The sequence below is a fragment of the Lactuca sativa genome, chromosome 6 (genome assembly GCF_002870075.4).
Source record: "Lactuca sativa cultivar Salinas chromosome 6, Lsat_Salinas_v11, whole genome shotgun sequence".
In the NCBI taxonomy this organism is placed as follows: domain Eukaryota; kingdom Viridiplantae; phylum Streptophyta; class Magnoliopsida; order Asterales; family Asteraceae; genus Lactuca; species Lactuca sativa.
In genome coordinates this window covers 205254590-205273671 of record NC_056628.2, presented here as the reverse complement: position 1 = coordinate 205273671, position 19082 = coordinate 205254590, and the positions used below count along the sequence as shown (strand labels likewise).

The window sequence follows — 19082 nt, the reverse complement described above, 5'->3', positions numbered from 1 at the left end:
TAAAATGCATAAAATTCACGCAAAATTAAAACTTTTTCAACCAGCTAAAAACCATTAAGTTCTTACAATTTTTCTTCAAAATAGTTTCCTATCAGAGTTCCCAGAAATCATAGTCATAATTCGAGGAAGTGTACGATCACGCCTTCACCTTCCCGTGGCAATCCGCTGCACCTGAAACAATAATCGATAAATGTAAGCTTAAAGGCTTAGTGAGTTACCCCCAAAATACCAACCTCATATCACCATAATCATAACATATCATATAAACCAATACAGAACAACCATGCATCTCGAGTCTACAGTGTGACTGGTCCGCCCGCACCGGGCCTTCAGTCCACCTGGTCCACTCTCTGAGTCTACAGTATGACTAGATCGCCCGCACCAGGCCTTCAGTCTATCTGGCCCACTCTCCGAGCCTCGGCACGTCTGGACCGCCCTCTCGGGGCCTTCAGCCTATCCGGACTGCTCGTCGGGCCTTCGGCCTGACTATGTGCCTTCCCAGGTCTGCAGTCTATCCGGTCCGCCATGGGTATGTTGGCCTACAGCACAAAGCAGGACCCACCTCAACCCATCCCCCGATCAAACAACCATGTGCACTTATAACAGATAATCACATAACAGTCTATAGACAAACAAACCGATCTAACATATCACATAGCATAGCAACATCCTATATACCAGGATACCGACCTAAACTATGTCACTAACCATAGCATCATCCTATATACCAGGTCACTAAACATAATACCGTTCTAATTACCAGGACGCGGATCTAACAGATCAATAAGCATATCAACAAATACCAGTATACAATCTGAGAAAAGGTTCGACCTTGGTGCCTTAGACCCTATTGATATAGTAAGGATAACTCACCTCGAAATGTCAATCTAAACTGAAGAATCAAATTCCCGAATCACCGTCTCTCCAAAATCTCGAACTTCCAAAATAACGAATGAGAAGTCAATAAATGGGAACATTAATCTTAACCAAGAATCCCTCTTATAATAATAGTCTAATTTGCCTTTCCTCTAATTTGGGCCAATACCCAATACCAAATCCACGATCCACAAGTCCTCATATACAAGGCCCATCGTTGGCCCAATTTTCAAATTGGGCCCAACTACCTAATTGGGCCTAATTCCAAGATCCGTTACCAAGACTTGGCCCAAAACACCATATCCATAAAGTCCAGCAAAGGCCTAAGTCCAACTAGTCCTTAAACAGACCAATACCCGAAGCCCAAATATCATAGTACGTGGGGCGTACTCCTTTGGTACGCGGGGTGTACTCCTATTCACGTTGACTAGAAAGCAGGACCCTTGACCCAGTACGCTGGGCGTACTGCTTCCTACGCGGGGCGTACGCAAGTTTCACAAATATCCTTATAAGTGCTTAATGGCTTAAGCACTTAAGCCCAAACTTCAGATACATCGACCAAATATGTCTGAGACCCATAAAGTCTCTAACTTTATCACTTTGGACGTGTATAAAGTTCTTAATCCAAGGTCTTAATCCATAATATACTACTTGTATGGGACCTCTTAGAACATTGGGACCTCATTTTTATCACTCAACACCCCATCAAGAGTCTAGAAGGACAGATCATCTCATCCAAACTACAACATACATCATCTTGGAACTTTTAGGACAAGAAATAGTTCTAAAATGCTAGAATGGCTAGATCTATGATATACAAGCATATAGTTTGAAGCTTTTTACCTTCTGGAGCTTCTAGGACACAAACCAACTTCAGATCTACAAGCCAATCTTCTTCTCCAACTTCTTAGTGTAGTGTCTTCACCTCCAAGAGCTCATAATACCCACTTACTCACACTCTCACATAAGAACTAGGGTTTGGGACGTTTCTGGAGGATGGAGGCTAAGAGTGATGAGAGAATATGAGCCATAAGGATGTTTATATAACTCTCAAACCGGGTTATTAGGGTTTCCTTCTAATATGAGTACGCCCAGCGTACACAAGTGCATGCTCAGCATACCTTATGTACGCACAACGTACTCCTCTTGGTCCCAAAATTACAACTTAGCCCTTGAGTTCTTCAAGGCTTTACCCTTCCATCCCCCGGGACTACAAATGACAACTTTTTGGGATGTTACAGGTTACATGTGAACTTAAGGGTTAAGATTTTTGTTTTATATGTATTTTAATAACCTATAAAACCTTTTATCCATAAATACGATTCGTAATATGAAGAGGGATGTCATAATCACATCACGAATCTATTTTAGGTAAGTAAAGCACTTTACTGATTTCAATCAAAATGAAATTCCTTGATATTTTGAGATTCATTGAACAATCATTGGTGTGTTAATCTCAACTTATGCTATTCGATTTGTGACTGGGATGTCGAGGATCACAAATAAGATGTGGATATCTCTAATGGTTCACACCTAAAACCCTAAAACACTATAAAGACAAGATGAGAGAGGTTGGATGGAGAGAAATTTTGTTCTCCACTTTCTACATATGATAAGCCACGAATTTGTGATGCCCAAGGGTCATATTTATAGTTTATGTAACTTACAGATAAATCCAAATTCAAACAATTAAATATTAAATTTAATCCCTAGTTCAAATTTTTTCCTTATCAGCTACCAGGAGCCTTCCAGAAACCCTAGAAGCTCCTCCAAAACTGTTGATGCTTTTGGAGGGTTCTAGAATTGCTTCTTTTGTTCAAATATTAAACATTTGTAATTCACCCCTTGTATATTTAATTAATTCCAATTAATCCCGAATTAATTCCATATTAATTCTGATTAATAATTAATTAATTATTAACTATTTCTAATTAATATGTTAATCAAATAATATATTAACAAATCATTTTTATCTCTCTCCTAATATCAATTCTAGTTATTTCTGGTTATGTTGGCAACCCAAAAAGGACTTTACTTTTATTCACTAAGATTATACCAATTTAGTTAAGACCTCATACACCTTAATCCAATAGATACTTCAGTGGTTTACAATCCATAAACTCTTTGAAGGTACTACCTTGACGGCCAGCAGCCCCTCCAAACAGCTCCCTCCTAACAGGCTCGCTCGTACCAACTCTTTGGGATCCAATCGGCTCTTGGCAATCTCCTCAACAACTCCCCCCCCCCCCTCTCGCGCAGCATCACCCTCTACATGTAGTAGTCATGCGGCTCACATTGCTCACTGCAACTATTCAATATGTGCATCCCTAGCCTCCATCTCATCATCACATCTCCTCAAATGTTACTCTAGATCAACAATTATGGTAGCACTCCTTACGCTGTGCTCTCTCCGAGCAGGCTAGTTGCGTTCACCGCGAGTCAACGATGCTTGTGGTTGATGGGCAATCTACAGGGTCTGGAAGATAAGGATCCTAGCTCACACCAAATCAATAATACAAGCCCATAATATATCCTCAAGTGTGTAAATGGTTCTCTCACTCTTCCAATCGATATGGGATGATACGCAATACTGAAATGAAAATGTATGCCCAGATCCTTATGAAACTGCTTCTAAGACCTTTCTAAAACATGGAAGTAAACCTCACATCCCTATTAGAAACCACGGGAACCAGCACCCTGTGGCGAGAAACTATTTCCTGAACATAAATGCCAACCAGCTTCTCCCTTAAGGAACTCTCTTGGATGACAATAAAAGGGGCACTCTCGGTCAATCAATCCATGATGACCCAAATAGCGTTCAATCCCCAAGCGGTCTTGGGTAGTTTGGTGATAAATCCATAGTAATATGTTCCCACTTCCACAGCAGGATATCCAAACGCTGTAACTTGTCATGAGATCTCTGATGCTTAGCCTTGACCTTTATACAGGTCAAACACATTTTCACATACCACACGACGTCCCGCTTCATGCAGGGCCACCAATAATCATGCCTCAAATCCCTGTACATGTTTGTCGGCCCAGATGAATCGAAAACTTAGATTTATGGGCCTCCTCCATCAATGTCTATCGAGTCCCACCCGAATAGGGGACCCAAACTCTACCATGTGAAGTCAACAAACCTCGACTGACGATATCAAAAGTTAAAACTTGATTCTCGCTTTTCCGGTTCTCTTCCTTGATTGCCTCATCCTGTGCCTCCTAAATCAATTCCAACACTAGTAATAATAGTCATCCTCAAACATAGATCTCATATAGGAGTGCTAGTCGCCTTGCAACTCAAAGCATCGCCTACCACATTGGCCTTAACCGGATGGTACAAAAGCTCGCATCATAATCATTCACCACATCAAGCCACCTACGCTGCCCATATTTTGAATTGGTTGATCTATTAGATACCACATACTCTCGTGATCCGTATGGATAGTACACCAGACTCCATACAAATAGTAACGCCAAATCTTGAGAGCAAAAATCACTGCCCTCGACTCTAAGTCGTGAGTAGGGTAAGTAATTCGCCTCATGAGGCATCAATTGCCTCGAATCGTAAGCAATCACATGGCCACTCCGCATAAGCACCACACCCAATCTCATAATCAAAACATCATAGTAAACCACAAAATCCTCAACACCCTTAGGAACGGTCAACACCAGTGTCTCGTATAGCTTTTGTCTTAGGATCCCAAAAGATGTTTGTTGCTCAGGCCCCAACGACAAGTGACATTCTTATTCATCAAACTAGTCAGATGCACTGCTATCTTTGAAAAATCCTAAATAAACATCCGATAATACCCAACTAAACCAAGGAAACTTTGAATCCCGGATTGAGACTTCAGAACCTCCCATCGCATCACTTCCTCAAAAATTGTATTTCCAAAAAAAAAATTGATGTTAGTAAACCAAAGCCAATGTTGTTATAATTATTGATAGATAATAAGAATAACTTAAATAATAGTTTATCAATCAAATATCGTGTGATTATCAAAAATGTAACCTGGACTCTTGGAGAATGATGAGATGGTATATTGGTAGTTTTTCGTTATTGGCAACCAATTCGTTGACTTTGTTCGTATAAAACACGGAAAGAGGATTGTTTGATTCCAATTCCGTTGTCCATGCCCATGACCCCTTCAAGGGTATGAATGTAATTACACATAATCATATAGGGGTATTTAAGTCTTATCATGACAAGTGGTAATGGTGTCCAGTCTGTTTCATTGACCAATGCACCCCCACTGAATTTACTCACTCCGATGAAAATCCATATTTTATAAATAAAATTTCAAATTTTCACAAAACTCAAGAAGATCATTTATTAAACTAAACTTCCAATTTCCAAATATACAGTAGTTTCCCAAAAAATATATACAGTATTTCGATTTATTTGCTATTTCACAATCTTAATAATTCTTGGGTCATTAGTAAATATTTATAATATCAATATGATTGGGATATTTCTAGATTATAAAAAATTACATAAATCAATATTTCTACAAATTTCTTTTTTTCTTTTTTTAGAGTTTTAAACGAACGAATGTGGAGGTGCTTAATGTGTCCAGTCTGTTCATTTGACCTCACAACCTTCAATTATTTAATTAAAGAATAAAACTTTTTCTCTAATTTCACTGCCAACCATAATTATTTCTATGACTTTTTATTCATTTAAAGCTTAATGCTTTTGACTAAACAATTTTACAAACCCTTTTTTTTTTTTTTTTTGCAGTGACTGTAAACACCCATATCGGTTACACAAACGTTTATAGATAGAATCGATTTTTGGAAACTTTAAAACTAAAGAAAATTAAAAAGAAAAAGAAAAAAAAAGTTGTAGAATTTGCCCCTTTCATTTCAATTTTCATGCTTGTGTTTTACTATTTCTTTCTTAGATATCACCTACTACTGATGAGTCCATGCCTTCTTATTATCTTCCCTACCACTCACATTCTCAGAATTCCATGTGAGTAGTTGTGTTTTTCCCTGCAACAATTCCCTTCAACTTCAAAAAAACACCTCTTTTTTCATTCTTCAATTCCAATTTAAGGGATCTGTTGTTCTTCATCATAGATACATACCCTTTTGCAAAACAAATCTCACACATTCTTATTTCATGATTCTTCAAATGGGTTCATTTCCAATTCGCTTCTTTTATAAGAGATCTAGGGTTTAGACTTTTGTTCTTCATTGTGTTTGGAGATTAAGCAAAAAACTGAATATTCTTTGAACTTCTCAGATATCTACACTTTCAGGTAAAATCTACAATTAATGTTCATTCTTTTTCATACCCTTTCAGATTCTTGTTATTGTTATGCATTTAAACTATTGGTTTTTGTTTTTTTTTTTTTATACCTTGGAAGATCTAAGTTTCTGTAGTGTGTGAACAGAGAAATTGTGTTCACAACTGATGTTCATCTTTCCAAAACAAGAACTTGAATAATTTCGGGTTGTTTTGCTTTAAAGACATGGAAATTTAAAGTGATATTAATTTGCACAAACCGATTGCATATACATTGTTTCCGCTTTGCCCAAATCAATACTCAATAATTTGACTATAAAAAAGTCTGGAAATTTACAATCATATTTGAGAATCTTAATTTCAAAACTTTACATTCTGATATTACTAAATTATTCATTTTTTAAAGATTGGCAAAACTAATCATCTGGTTATTTTCTAGGTAATCATTTTTAAAATTTCTCAAAAAATATTGTCTTCAAGGTTTAATTTGGCTTTTTTTTTGTTGCAAACCAAGATTTAACTTGTTCGATGGTGCATCTTTGATGAGTTTATGAACTTGATGTTTCTGTCGTGTGGTACTCATATTCATCTCCATGTTTCTTGTATATCGAGCTATAGTTTCTTCTTGTTTTACGATTTTAATGTTTCTGAAATTGTTCAAAGAATTTCTTTACAAGTTGATAAAAAGGATTATGATTGCGAAACAAGAATTTGGTTTTCAATCTAAATTTCAAGAAATCAAAATCAAAATGGTCCATTTGGTCAAAGAATTCTTTTTGACCAAATTAAAAGAAAGAGTGCATCCTCTTCCTCACATAACACGTTTTTATCATTTTTTTTAGTTGCAGGGTATATATCTATCTCCACTTATATATAAATATATATTTACAAAATGGGTCTGAAGAAGGAAATGTCAGAAGAAATCCCAGCTTTAAATCTTGAAGTATGGCACCTTATAGCAATATTTGTAGCATTATCTATCGTTATTGTTCTTTCATTACTTTGGTGTTACACCTTTTCAAAAAAGAAATCCAAGAACATAAAAGACAGGAGGCTTCCAATTACTCAAAAGCCAACTGTCGTATCAGCAGAGATCAAAGACATAAGAGTTGACCAAAATTCAGCTAACACATTAACAGGCCAAGACGCAAATCCAAATTCTCACACTTTGTGGGACAAGTTCAGTGACAAAGATAAAGATTCAGACAAGCTTTTAACACGTCCAAGTGTTGATAAGAGTAAATTCGGTGATAACAGCAGTCAATCAGGATCTTTTAATCATTTAGATAAAGAAGAAATGGGTCTTGATTCAGGTGAAAAAGGAAGATCTTCTTCACATCCCATGAGTGGTTCTTCTCCATTATCTGGTTTACCTGAGTTTTCTCACCTTGGTTGGGGTCATTGGTTTACTTTGAGGGATTTAGAGGTTGCAACAAATCGGTTTTCAAAAGATAATGTCGTTGGTGAAGGTGGGTATGGGGTTGTATATCGTGGTCATCTTGTTAATGGCTCTCCTGTTGCTATCAAGAAGATTCTCAATAACGTGTAAGTTTCTCTATTCAATCGGGATCTCTCAGATGTTTGCTTCCAAATTGTCGAGTGGAATTTTATCTTTTTGATGTTTGAATCGTAGAGGACAAGCAGAAAAGGAGTTTAGAGTTGAAGTTGAAGCAATTGGTCATGTTCGCCATAAAAATTTAGTTAGACTCCTTGGCTATTGCATTGAAGGAACCCACCGGTAATTTTCTTCAATCTTTGGATTTGGATTCGACTCTTAGTCTCTTATGTCAGTGTAGAAACTAGAAAGAATAACCCTTTTGCGGAAATGGTTTCTTTGAAACGGCGAATAAATGATATTAATAACCAAAAAACCAATAGCAAGTTGCTATGGAAACGTACAGGAAAACGAAACAGTAAGGACATATTTACAGCAGAAAAAAAAAAACATATGGAAACCATAGTAATCAAAATCAATCCTTACAAAATCATAGCGCATATCTTTTTTGTTGATGATTTTTTAGGTTGTTGGTTTACGAGTATGTGAACAATGGTAATTTAGAGCAATGGCTTCATGGGGCAATGCGACAGCATGGATATCTTACTTGGGAGGCTCGTATGAAAGTTATTCTTGGGACTGCAAAGGCGTAAGTGTATTCCGTTTTTTATTATACTTAAAAAAAAAAAAAAAAAAAAAAATCTTAAATGATGGGGGGATTTATTTATTGCAGTCTGTCATACTTACACGAAGCGATCGAGCCGAAAGTGGTGCACCGAGATATCAAATCCAGCAATATACTTTTAGACGATGAATTCAATGCTAAATTGTCGGATTTTGGACTTGCCAAGTTATTGGGTGCTGGGAAAAGTCATATCACAACCAGAGTGATGGGTACTTTCGGGTAAGCAAGTGCCAACTGCCAAGTGCCAAGTAGTAGTAAAATTAATTGTTTATCATATCATTAATTCATTTTCATTTTTTTATAATTAAGTGTTTGGAATTGGTGAAATATTTTATTTATAGGTATGTAGCTCCAGAGTATGCAAATAGCGGGCTTTTGAATGAGAAGAGCGATGTTTATAGTTTTGGGGTTTTACTTTTGGAAGCAATTACAGGAAGAGATCCAGTAGACTACGGTCGTCCAGCAGATGAGGTATGTCATTTGTCAAAAGTCAAAACTGTTTAGAATATTATGTAAGGAGTTTGATGTTTTTGGGATATTATTATTATTATTATTATTATTCAGGTGAATTTGGTGGATTGGCTGAAAATGATGGTGGGAAACAGGAGGTCAGAAGAGGTGGTTGACCCTAATATTGGTACCAGACCATCAAGAACCGCACTTAAACGGGCTCTTTTGACCGCTTTGAGATGTGTTGACCCTGATTCTGAGAAGAGACTTACAATGGGCGAGGTCGTGCGAATGCTTGAGTCTGAAGACTATCCCTTAACACGACAGGTGGTAACCTTTATTTTTTTTACATATTCCTTTCTACATGTACATTTTCTTGTTTCTTGGCCTTCCTCTCACCAGTTGAGATTCAGCCAAAACAAAAATCTTCCTGATATTTTTTCTTTTTTGTTGGTATTGAGTAGGGGCGAAGGCGGCGTAGGAGTCAAGCAAATGCTCAAGAACCGGAGTCACAGACTGAGAACTCGGATGCAGAAAAGGGTACCAAATAAAATATGAAGCCATTAAGTACAAAAATTATGGAAAACGCAGAAGAACATGATTCATAAATTGAAACCTAATACAAAACACACGTCCTTTTGTGTCATTTTACGTGTAGATGTCGTTGGAGAGATTGATTTGTGTATGAAGAAGAAAATCAGATTTAAAAGATTACTTGTTTGTGTGTGTACAGTTTCATTGTATTGGTGTGATCAATATTAGATTGGCATGACCATAGTTTTTTGTAGTATGATTTTTGATGCAATATTTCCTTCTGCCAACAAAGATTAATGGATTTCTTTATACAATATAAATTTCATTTTATTATTTTATATGGATACTTGCTTCTTCTTGAGCTTACTTAAGGTGCAATCTGGGCGAAAAAGTCATAACTTTAACAATATTAGTAGAAGCTAAGCAATTGTTTGAAAAGAAGCAATGTTAATGCTGACTACTGACTGCTCATCTTATTAAATTTTTAATCTTGATTACTACTGCATTCCTAAATCAGCTTTGTTAGAATGTCATCATCTCATTGTCTGAAATATGTAAAGAAGAGAATATGCATTTGTTTCAGTTAAATTTAAGATTAATCATTAAGTAAAAGTTGACATAAATACAAGTTGTTTGGTTCGTCAAACAGGCAAACTTTATAAAATTGGGTTTTTATAAATTATAGTATTTTATTGACTAGACTTGGTTGCATGAATTGTACAACCTACCTTTTTTAAGCCGACCTTTCTTTTATTTAAACTTTAGTTGTCCACGTTTTGATCATTAAAGTATATAAAGTTTTTCAATTGATCTTAAGGTTTATATATATATATATATATATATATATATATATATATATATATATATATATATATATATATATATATATATATATATATATATATATATATATATATATATATTATTTGACCACTAAACAAACATGGATGAGGGGTTTTCTTTGTCGCTTTACATTAATCACAAAAATACCAGGGTGGGATGCTTGATACAATAAAATAACCAAGATTTCTAAAATTTAACACAAAATATCCATATATATAACGAAAAGGGTTTTCATGAGTCGCAAAATGCAAACCAACGGTCCTCCACTATAAAATCCAACTACTTTGTTGTTATTTTGACAATATCACGAACCACCTACTAATATATCTTCAAACACATTTGGTCAAACGATTTTACACCTATTAGGAACCATCATCGAAACTCTTCTAAAAATCTCAAGACATGTAACAATGGCTTATTTAACATTATAAGTTAAAACGATAGTTATCTACATAATCATAATCGAGATGCTAGTAATATATCATCTTCACATTTTTTTCAACTTATCAGTAAACCATTTAACATTTTAGGTGGATATTATGGTATATCTACATAGCCAAAATGACACTTTGCGTTCTTTTAAAATACATGATTGGTGCATGTAGTTTGCCATAAATGGCATGGAGAGGGCAGCCATGAAAACCTTTGTGTGCTTGGTCCAAGTAATTTTAAAAAATTGACCATCTAATCTTTTTACGCATGTTGTTAAATGTGACTCAACATTTGGAACATTCTCATGGAGCATTTGGAGTACTTAGAACTTAATGGAGCACTTGAAGTTCATGAAACATGTAACAAAGGAACAGATCATCTGAGATGGTTTGGATCATCTGACAAAGGAACAGATCAAGTGCCAAAGGAACGGATCATCTAAAAGGGGGTTTCGAGCAACTTCGAGTGGCTTGGAGCATCTTGGAGTGACTTGGAGCAACATGGTCCGACATGTTAAGCCATTAAGATGTTGAGCCATGAGGATGTTGAATCAAGTGAAGATGTTGGACCAACATGGAGAACTTGAGCCATCATGGAGAATAGGGATGAAAGTGGGTCCAAACCCGGACCGGATGGACCCGGACCCAGAAAATCCGGAACTGGTTAACGGAATTTTGTAGAACTGGAAACCGGACCGGTATATAGGAACTGGTTCCGGTTCGGTTCCGGGTACGGTACCGGGTAAAATGGGTCTAGAACCAAAAAACCCGGAAACATCAAAGTGTACAAGTTGGAACCGGATAAAATGGGTTTAGAACCGGAAAACCTGAAAAAACCAGAAATTTTTGGCAATTACTTACTACTTAGCGGGTTGAACTTTGAAAATTTTCATATTGATATTGCAAATTTGGGATATTGTAAGTCATTGAATATGTAACAAAATTGGACAAAATTATAGTCTAAAATCATGTACAAACTCTAAACTAAACTATGGAAAAAACCGCATGTCAATTCGACTTTAAGAGAATAAGATTTGCATGTGTTAACGTTTTCACAAAATACAAAGTACAAAAACAAATAGGTGAAAAGTTGAAAATTTTCAGCTTTGATATCCTGACTTTGGGGGACTGTAAGTCGATGAATATTAAACCAAAAATGACAAAATTATAGTCTAAAATCATGTACAAACTCTAAACTACAGGTTGGAAAAAAAACCACATGTCAATCGACTTTAAACGACTTAGATATACATGTTTTAAAACTTTCACAGAATACAAAAAAAATTGAAAAACAAAAAACTTCTAGCTTTGATATCTCGACTTTGGGGGACTGTAAATCAATGAACATAAAACTAAAAATGACAAATTTGTAGTCTAAAATTATGTAAAAACTCTAAACTACACGTTGGAAAAAACCATATGTCAATCCGAGTTAAAACGAATGAGATATGCATGTTTTAAACGTTTCATAGAAACCGATTTCAGCCCCTAAAAGTGGTTATGGTTCCTACCATCGGTTCCGATTCTTAGACCCGGTTTAACCGGACCCGATGGACCCAAACCTGGATTACCTGGAACCCGGATAAAGCCAATTTTAAACTTGAAACCGGAACCGGTTCTATATATTTTGGTTCGAACGGTTCCGATTCCGGTTCCAGTCCGGTTTTCCGGTTTTAAATCTCATCCCTAATGGAGAAGTTGCACCACATTTTGGAGATGTTGAGCCAAGCATGAAGGATGTTGCGCCATCCTTGCACAAGATGGGACAACATCATACGTGTTGCACTATCTTGGTGCAAGATGTGCCATCTTGGTTTCTTGATGAGCCATGATATTTCTGATGAGCCACATATGCTATGCAATCCTCTACAATGCTCAAAAGTTGGTGATGCTCAAGGAATACACTATTTTGTGCCACCCTGTAGACCAATGGGCTTGGCCCATGAGGGTTTTAGATCTGATCCCTCAAGTATAAATAGGGATGCATGCTAAGTCATTTTGTGTCTTTTATATCCTTAGTGAGTAGGACGAATCCCTGGTGAATTGTACTTGTAACCTTTGTTTGAGAACTTGAACGAACCATGTAAATATTGTGTCTTTGTGTGCTTTTAGTTTTGCTTGTTATCCGCATTACTTCCTAATGAGGGTCATCAGAACTTGGCAATTGGCATCAAATTTGTTCTGAGTCTTGACATGTATCGTCTGATTTCCTAAAAAGTGGTATCATAGTTGCGGTTTGTGTTTTGTTGATTGAATATGGCATCTCACAAACTTGATTTGGAGAAGTTCAATGGTGCGAATGATTTCACTTTGTGGAAGGTGAAGTTGAAGGCTCTTCTGATTCAACAAGGATGTACAATAACACTATAAGGAGAAGCAAAACTGCCAAAGGAAATGGTGGCTGAAAGGAATGTGGATATTCTTGCAAGAGCACATAGAAAAAATATGTTGAGTTTGTACGACGAAGTACTTAGAGAAGTCATGGATCAAACGAGTCCATCTGGGCTATAGGAGAAGTTGTGTGACAAGTATCAGAACAATTCTCTGATGAACAAGTTGTATCATAAGCAACATTTTTATACTCTTAGAATGTTGTAAAGTACCTAAGTGAAGGATCATCTGGATAACTTCATAAGCAACAGTTTTATACTCTTAGAATGTTGTAAAGTACCCAAGTGAAGGATCATCTGGATAACTTCAATAGGTTCATCTTGGACTTAAAAGGTGTGAATGTACAGATTGAAGATGAATATCAAGCACTTATCCTCTTATGTTCATTGTTGAATTCTTATGAGAATTCCATTGATACAATCATGTATGGTAGGACAATGATCATTGTGAATGATGTGAATGATTATTTGATGTCTAAGGAACTAAAAAGAAAAGTTTCATTTGGAGAAGAAGTTTCCAGTTTTGTTTTGTTGGCGGGCAGAGGAAGAACATCAAATAGACATGGAGGTAACAAAAGGAAGCCCAGTATAGAATCTAAAGACAACATCAAATATTATAACTGCAAGGAAAAGGGGCACTTCATAAGAGATTGTCCATTGCTAAAGAAAGGGAATAATGGTGTTTGACCAAGCAACAACAATGTTATGGTTCAAGGAAATTATGATGAAGAGGATGATGATGAAGTTTTGACAGTATGTACGTCTAGTTTTGTTGACGATTGGGTCTTGGACTCTGGAGCATCCTATCATATGACATGTAATCGTGAATGGTTCAACTCATTCAAAGAGTGGAATGGCACAGTCAAGATGGGCGGTGATTGTGTAACATCCCAAAAATACGACCCAAAAAAATCATTTTTAATTTTGTAAAATCAGTATTCCAAGAACTTCGTTAATACAATCCCAATAAAATAAGTGTATCAAACATCATCACGAATTAGAGTAAAACACAAAAGCGAAACTAGGTGGTTTGTGCTTTGCAATCATCACGAGCTCTTCCCTTTGGAACTGAAAGTACCTAAAACATAAACTGAAAACTGTAAGCACAAAGCTTACTAAGTTCTCCAAACTACCCAGTACCATACATAATAAATCACATACTGGGTCCCCTCCCTCCATCGGGCCCCACCCGGTTTCGAGTCTCACTCGGCTTCAGGCCCCACCCGACATCGAGTCCCGCTCGGTATACAGATTTGTTATTTTTAAGCCCCGCCTGACATCAGGCCCCACCCACTATACATATAGACATATATCACATAATCATGCTAACACATACAATGATCATAAAACATTAGCATACGATACAGTCATCGGGCCTCGCTCGACATCGATCCCCGCCCGGTATACATAGATGCACATATCACATGCAAGGGTCACACAGAATCCTAGCATCCTAACATAAATAACAAGGGTCGGCATCGGTGCCTTAGGGCTGCTAAACCCAGTAAGGAAGCTCACCTCAACTTCTGAATCACACGACTGAATCTTTAGTTGTGTCCGACGAATCCCTGAGCTATCAATACCAATAACATCCAATTAATAATAGGATTCTAATCCATAACTATCAGTCCATCATTAGGTTAAAAATACCATTTTACCACTTACCTAGTTTGGACCAAGAATTTGGCCCAAACCTATAATCCAAAAGGCCTAAAATCTAACTAACCGCTCAAGGCCCATACTTGGCTCAATTTTCCAAATTGCGCCCAAAACCTTACATGAGCCTTACCCTAATGCCAACTAATTCTCCTAGTCCAAAACACTTGCACTCAGATAGCCCAACAAGAACCCAATCATCTAAGCCCAATAGAATGGCCCAAACTCGAAGCCCAAAATGCTAAGCCCAACAGACTGAGTACACGGGGCGTATTCAGCCGCACACTGAGTGTACATGCTAAATGGCTTGTACGTGGCGCATACAGACTTATACGTGGCGCATACAGACTTGTATGCCCAACGTACTCACCCATTCAGCCAAAACTCACTTTAAGCACTTAATGCTTAAGACCAGAAGTCCAAACCACAGATCAAGCCCTTAATAAGCACCTAGAACCATAAAGTCACTGAATTTGTGACTTTACATGCCCCAAAAGGACCCAAATTCAAGATATGGTACTCTAATTTCACTAAATGGACATAATCTCATGCATGGGTGATCCTAAACCCTAAAGGCGCCAACTTTATGGATTTTGAACATCAGAAACAACAAGAGTGGCAACTCATAGCTCCTGGAGTGGTGTCGAACCACTAGATCTCATTCATGGGGCCAAAAAGGGTCCAAAACCATATAAACTAAAGTTAAGCTTCAAATGAACAAGGTCATAACTTTTTACCTCAAACAAGTTGGAAATAGAGTAGAGAATCAGGATCTACAAACTATTCCTTGATCTACAACCTTGCACCAAACTCCTTCTTCTTGATAATGAATCAAAACACACCAAGATGCTCACAATGAGATAAAAAAAACACAATAGAAAGGTCTAGGGTTTCAATATAAGGCTATAAGGTTAGTGGAGGCTGAGAAATGAGGGTAACATGAGCCATAAGTGTGATTATATAGTGTCCAAAACCTCCAAATTAGGGTTTAAGTCAGACGCACTACGCTGGGATTAGTTTGACATACGTTGGGCGTAGTGCCTTAGCCACCCGTGTGTAACGCTTGGTTCCAGTATCAATTTATTCCCCTAAATTGTTGATTTTTCCTATTGGACTCGACGAGTTAAAAGCTTCAACTCGGCGTGTTGAGTGGACGTTAGCCATGGGAATTAATGAACCAACTTGGTGAATTGGCGGCTGGGAAGGAAACCCTAATTTTTAGGGTATTGCACCCTATTTAAAGGCCTTAAGTCTCTTGGTTGGCCTCCTTACCGGCCTCCTCTGTCCAGAAAACTCTAAAAGTGTCTATCATCGTCCTTGTGAGTGTGTGAGCTTGTGGAGGGCCTTAAGTGTTGATATTTTGCACAATTTTGGAGGATCTTTGAAGTTGAAGGTGCATAGCTTGGAGGAAAGACCTAGATCCAAAATTTCCCCACCCATTTCAGTCATTTGGAGGTATCAAGTTTATACCTTTCTTTGTTATTATTTAGATCTATTATTTTGGGGTTTATCTTGATTTTGGGATCATGGTTGAGTTGTCCAAGAAGCTGAGTATTCCATGGGTTGTCATGTTAGATCTAGCCATTTTATGGCCTTATTTGGCTTAAAGTTGCAAACTTTAATAGGTCTTAGGTCCCATTTATGCAATAAGTCCTTTATTAAGCCCATATTGAGCCTTATGGTTTCTTTTAGCATGCATGGACGTAAAGTTGGAAACTTTACTTGATTTTATAGCCTTTGGAGACCAGATCTGCATATTAGGACTTTGTTTTGAGTGTTTAAGGGCTTAATAGGTCAAGACTCACTCTAATGAGTCTATGGTTTCGGTTTGACTCACTTTGGATGGTTCCTAAGGGTAAAGTTGGAACAGGCGTTACAAATCTCCCCCACTTGAACTAGACTTCATCCTCGAAGTCTGCTGATGCAAATAAGTCCGGGTAGTGGTCTTGCATCTCCTATTTTGGCTCCCACGTCCACCCGGAGCCTCTTCGGTGCTGCCATTGCACCTTCACTAAATTCACCTCCTTGTTCCGAAGAACCTTAGTCTTCCTATCCAGAATCGCAACGGGCCTCTCAATGAAGTTCAGGATCTCATCCACCTGAATGTCGTCCAGAGAAATAATCACGGCCTCGTCTGTGACACACTTCCGAAGTTGGGATACGTGGAAAGTGTTGTGTATCTGGCTAAGCTCATCTGACAGATCCAAACGGTAAGCTACCTTGCCTACCGATATGAAATCCTAAACGGGCCAATATACTAGGGCCCTAACTTGCCCCTATTTCGGAACCGAATAACACCCTTCCATGGTGATACTCTTAGTAAGACGACGTCCCCCACTTGGAACTCAAGATCCGATTGGCTCCGGTCAGCATAGCTTTTCTGACGGCTCTGTGCAACTTGCAGCTTGTCACGCACCTTTTGAATCAACTCGGTAGTCTTGAACACCACTTCGGTGCTCCCTATGACTCGGTGCCCTACCTCACCCCAACAAACAGGGGTCCTACACCTCTGTCCATAGAACATCTCGAACGATGGTCAGTCGATACTAGCATGGTAACTATTCTTATATGAAAACTATTCCAGTGGGAGGTATGTATCCCAACTCCCTCCAAAATCCAACACACATGCCCGAAGCATATCCTCAAGTGTCTAGATCATCCTCTCACTCTGGCCATCTGTTTGGGGATGGTACGACGTGCTGAAATGTAACTGAGTGCCCAGTTCCTCATGGAACTTCTTCCAGAATCTAAATGTAAATCGAACATCTCTGTCAGAGACTACTGACACTGGTACCCCATGTCTAGCCACCACCTCTCGCAGATAAATATCCGCCAATTTCTCAGCGGAGATGCTCTCGGAGATCGGAATAAAGTGGGCACTCTTCGTCAACCTGTCCACAATAACCCATATGGCATCGACACCCCTTGTTGTCCTTGGTAACTTCATGATGAAGTCCATGGTGATCTTTTCCCACTTCCATATAGGAATGGGTAACGGCTGAACCATGACATACAACCACTGATGTTCGGCCTTAACCTTCTTGCAGGTCAAGCACCGCTCCACAAACCAAACTTCAACAGACCATAACGTCTTTGTTGTAAGTCGGATTTCAGCATTCTTTATATGTATGGAATCCTTGTTACATATACTGTAACTTTGGCTAAGATTATTTATCCAAAATAATCTTCTATCTAAAAGTAATTTTTAACGCTTATTATCTCTAAATTGACTAGCCCGAATATGCAGGCATTACAATTATCTCCTCCTTAGGATGATTACGTCCCAGAATCATCAACGAAACCGAACTTGTATAATGACTGCATACCTACTTGAGTGGTAATACTGAGTGACTAGAGGGCCTTATTTGATTCATCGACTGGAGGGTCCTATGTGCTTATATTGAGTTATGTGATATTATGCATTTTGTCTTTGTGATATATACTATATTATTCTGTGATTTACTGAGTTAGGACCGGAGGGTCCAAATCGAGTTGTGAGACCGGAGGGTCTTCACTGAGATACAGGACTGGAGGGTCCAACCCAAGTTGTGAGACCGAAGGGTCTTCACTGAGACATATGACCGGGGGTCCACATCGAGCCGTGAGACCGAAGGATCCTCATTGAGACGCATGACCAGAGGGTCCATGCCGAGCTATAGCGATGTGAGGCTTGTTATTTGTGTATGTGGAATTTTAGGGAACTCACTAAGCTCTGTGCTTACCGAGTTGTGTGATATGTGTTCCAGGTACTTCTCAGGATCGCGGGAAGGCGCCGGCTTGATTGTACACACTTGTTCGAAATTATGTTTGAGGATTCTGGGATATTATCAGTTGTTTTGTTTATTTGTGTTTTTGACAATTGATACATTATGGTTTTGAGAAAATGTGATATTGAGTTTTTATGTGATTTAAAAATGAAAATTTTGTTTGAAAATTTACGGCGTTACAAGTTGGTATTAGAGCCTTGGTTTGAAGGATTTGGATGTACTCTTGGATATGTTTGGACTCAAACTGAGGATTTGAGAATTTTTTTCTAAAAATAAATGATCTTTCTAAAACGAGTAAGTGTTTTAAAGAGAAAATGAGACGAAGCAGCGTGTTCAATCAGTCAGAGCCCGAACGGTGATTTCCCATAATACCATTATTTGTTTGTATTATAGGATATTTATGAGATATTGGAGTTGCATGCAAGAGGATAGGCTAGGTACTTTAGAAATTAGAGCTAGAGTTTCCTGATTCATGATGCCTTATCCTAGGGTATGTTATTGATTTATCTTATCTGCTATTTGCTCTGTGTGTACTGAGTAGGGAGAAACATAGTATGAATCTTTTAGAGAGAGTTTTGAGTAATCTAGGAGAGATACCTAGATGAGCATTGAGGAATCTACCAAGAGAGTAGTTGATATTCGTTAGGGATAAAGTATTATGAATTAGGATCCTAGGAGGAAGACTTGGGACGACTACAGGTTGG

At 37.9% G+C, this 19082-nt stretch overlaps 1 protein-coding gene across 2 annotated transcripts; it reads left to right on the top strand.

Moving 5' to 3' along the window:
* The first annotated feature begins 5699 nt into the window (after positions 1-5699).
* On the top strand, positions 5700-9629 carry LOC111914203 (probable receptor-like protein kinase At5g18500). Of its 2 annotated transcripts, none has more exons than XM_023909983.3 (8): positions 5700-6140; positions 6976-7672; positions 7761-7865; positions 8149-8271; positions 8356-8526; positions 8649-8778; positions 8872-9084; positions 9222-9629. In XM_023909983.3, the coding sequence occupies exons 2-8, from the start codon at positions 7020-7022 to the stop codon at positions 9306-9308; spliced, it is 1482 nt and encodes a 493-aa protein (XP_023765751.1). In that variant the 5' UTR covers positions 5700-6140; positions 6976-7019; the 3' UTR covers positions 9309-9629. The 2 variants fall into 2 exon arrangements, with proteins under 2 accessions (XP_023765751.1, XP_023765749.1); XM_023909981.3 differs by having other exon boundaries at positions 5701-6140; positions 6970-7672.
* Positions 9630-19082: the final 9453 nt, after the last annotated feature.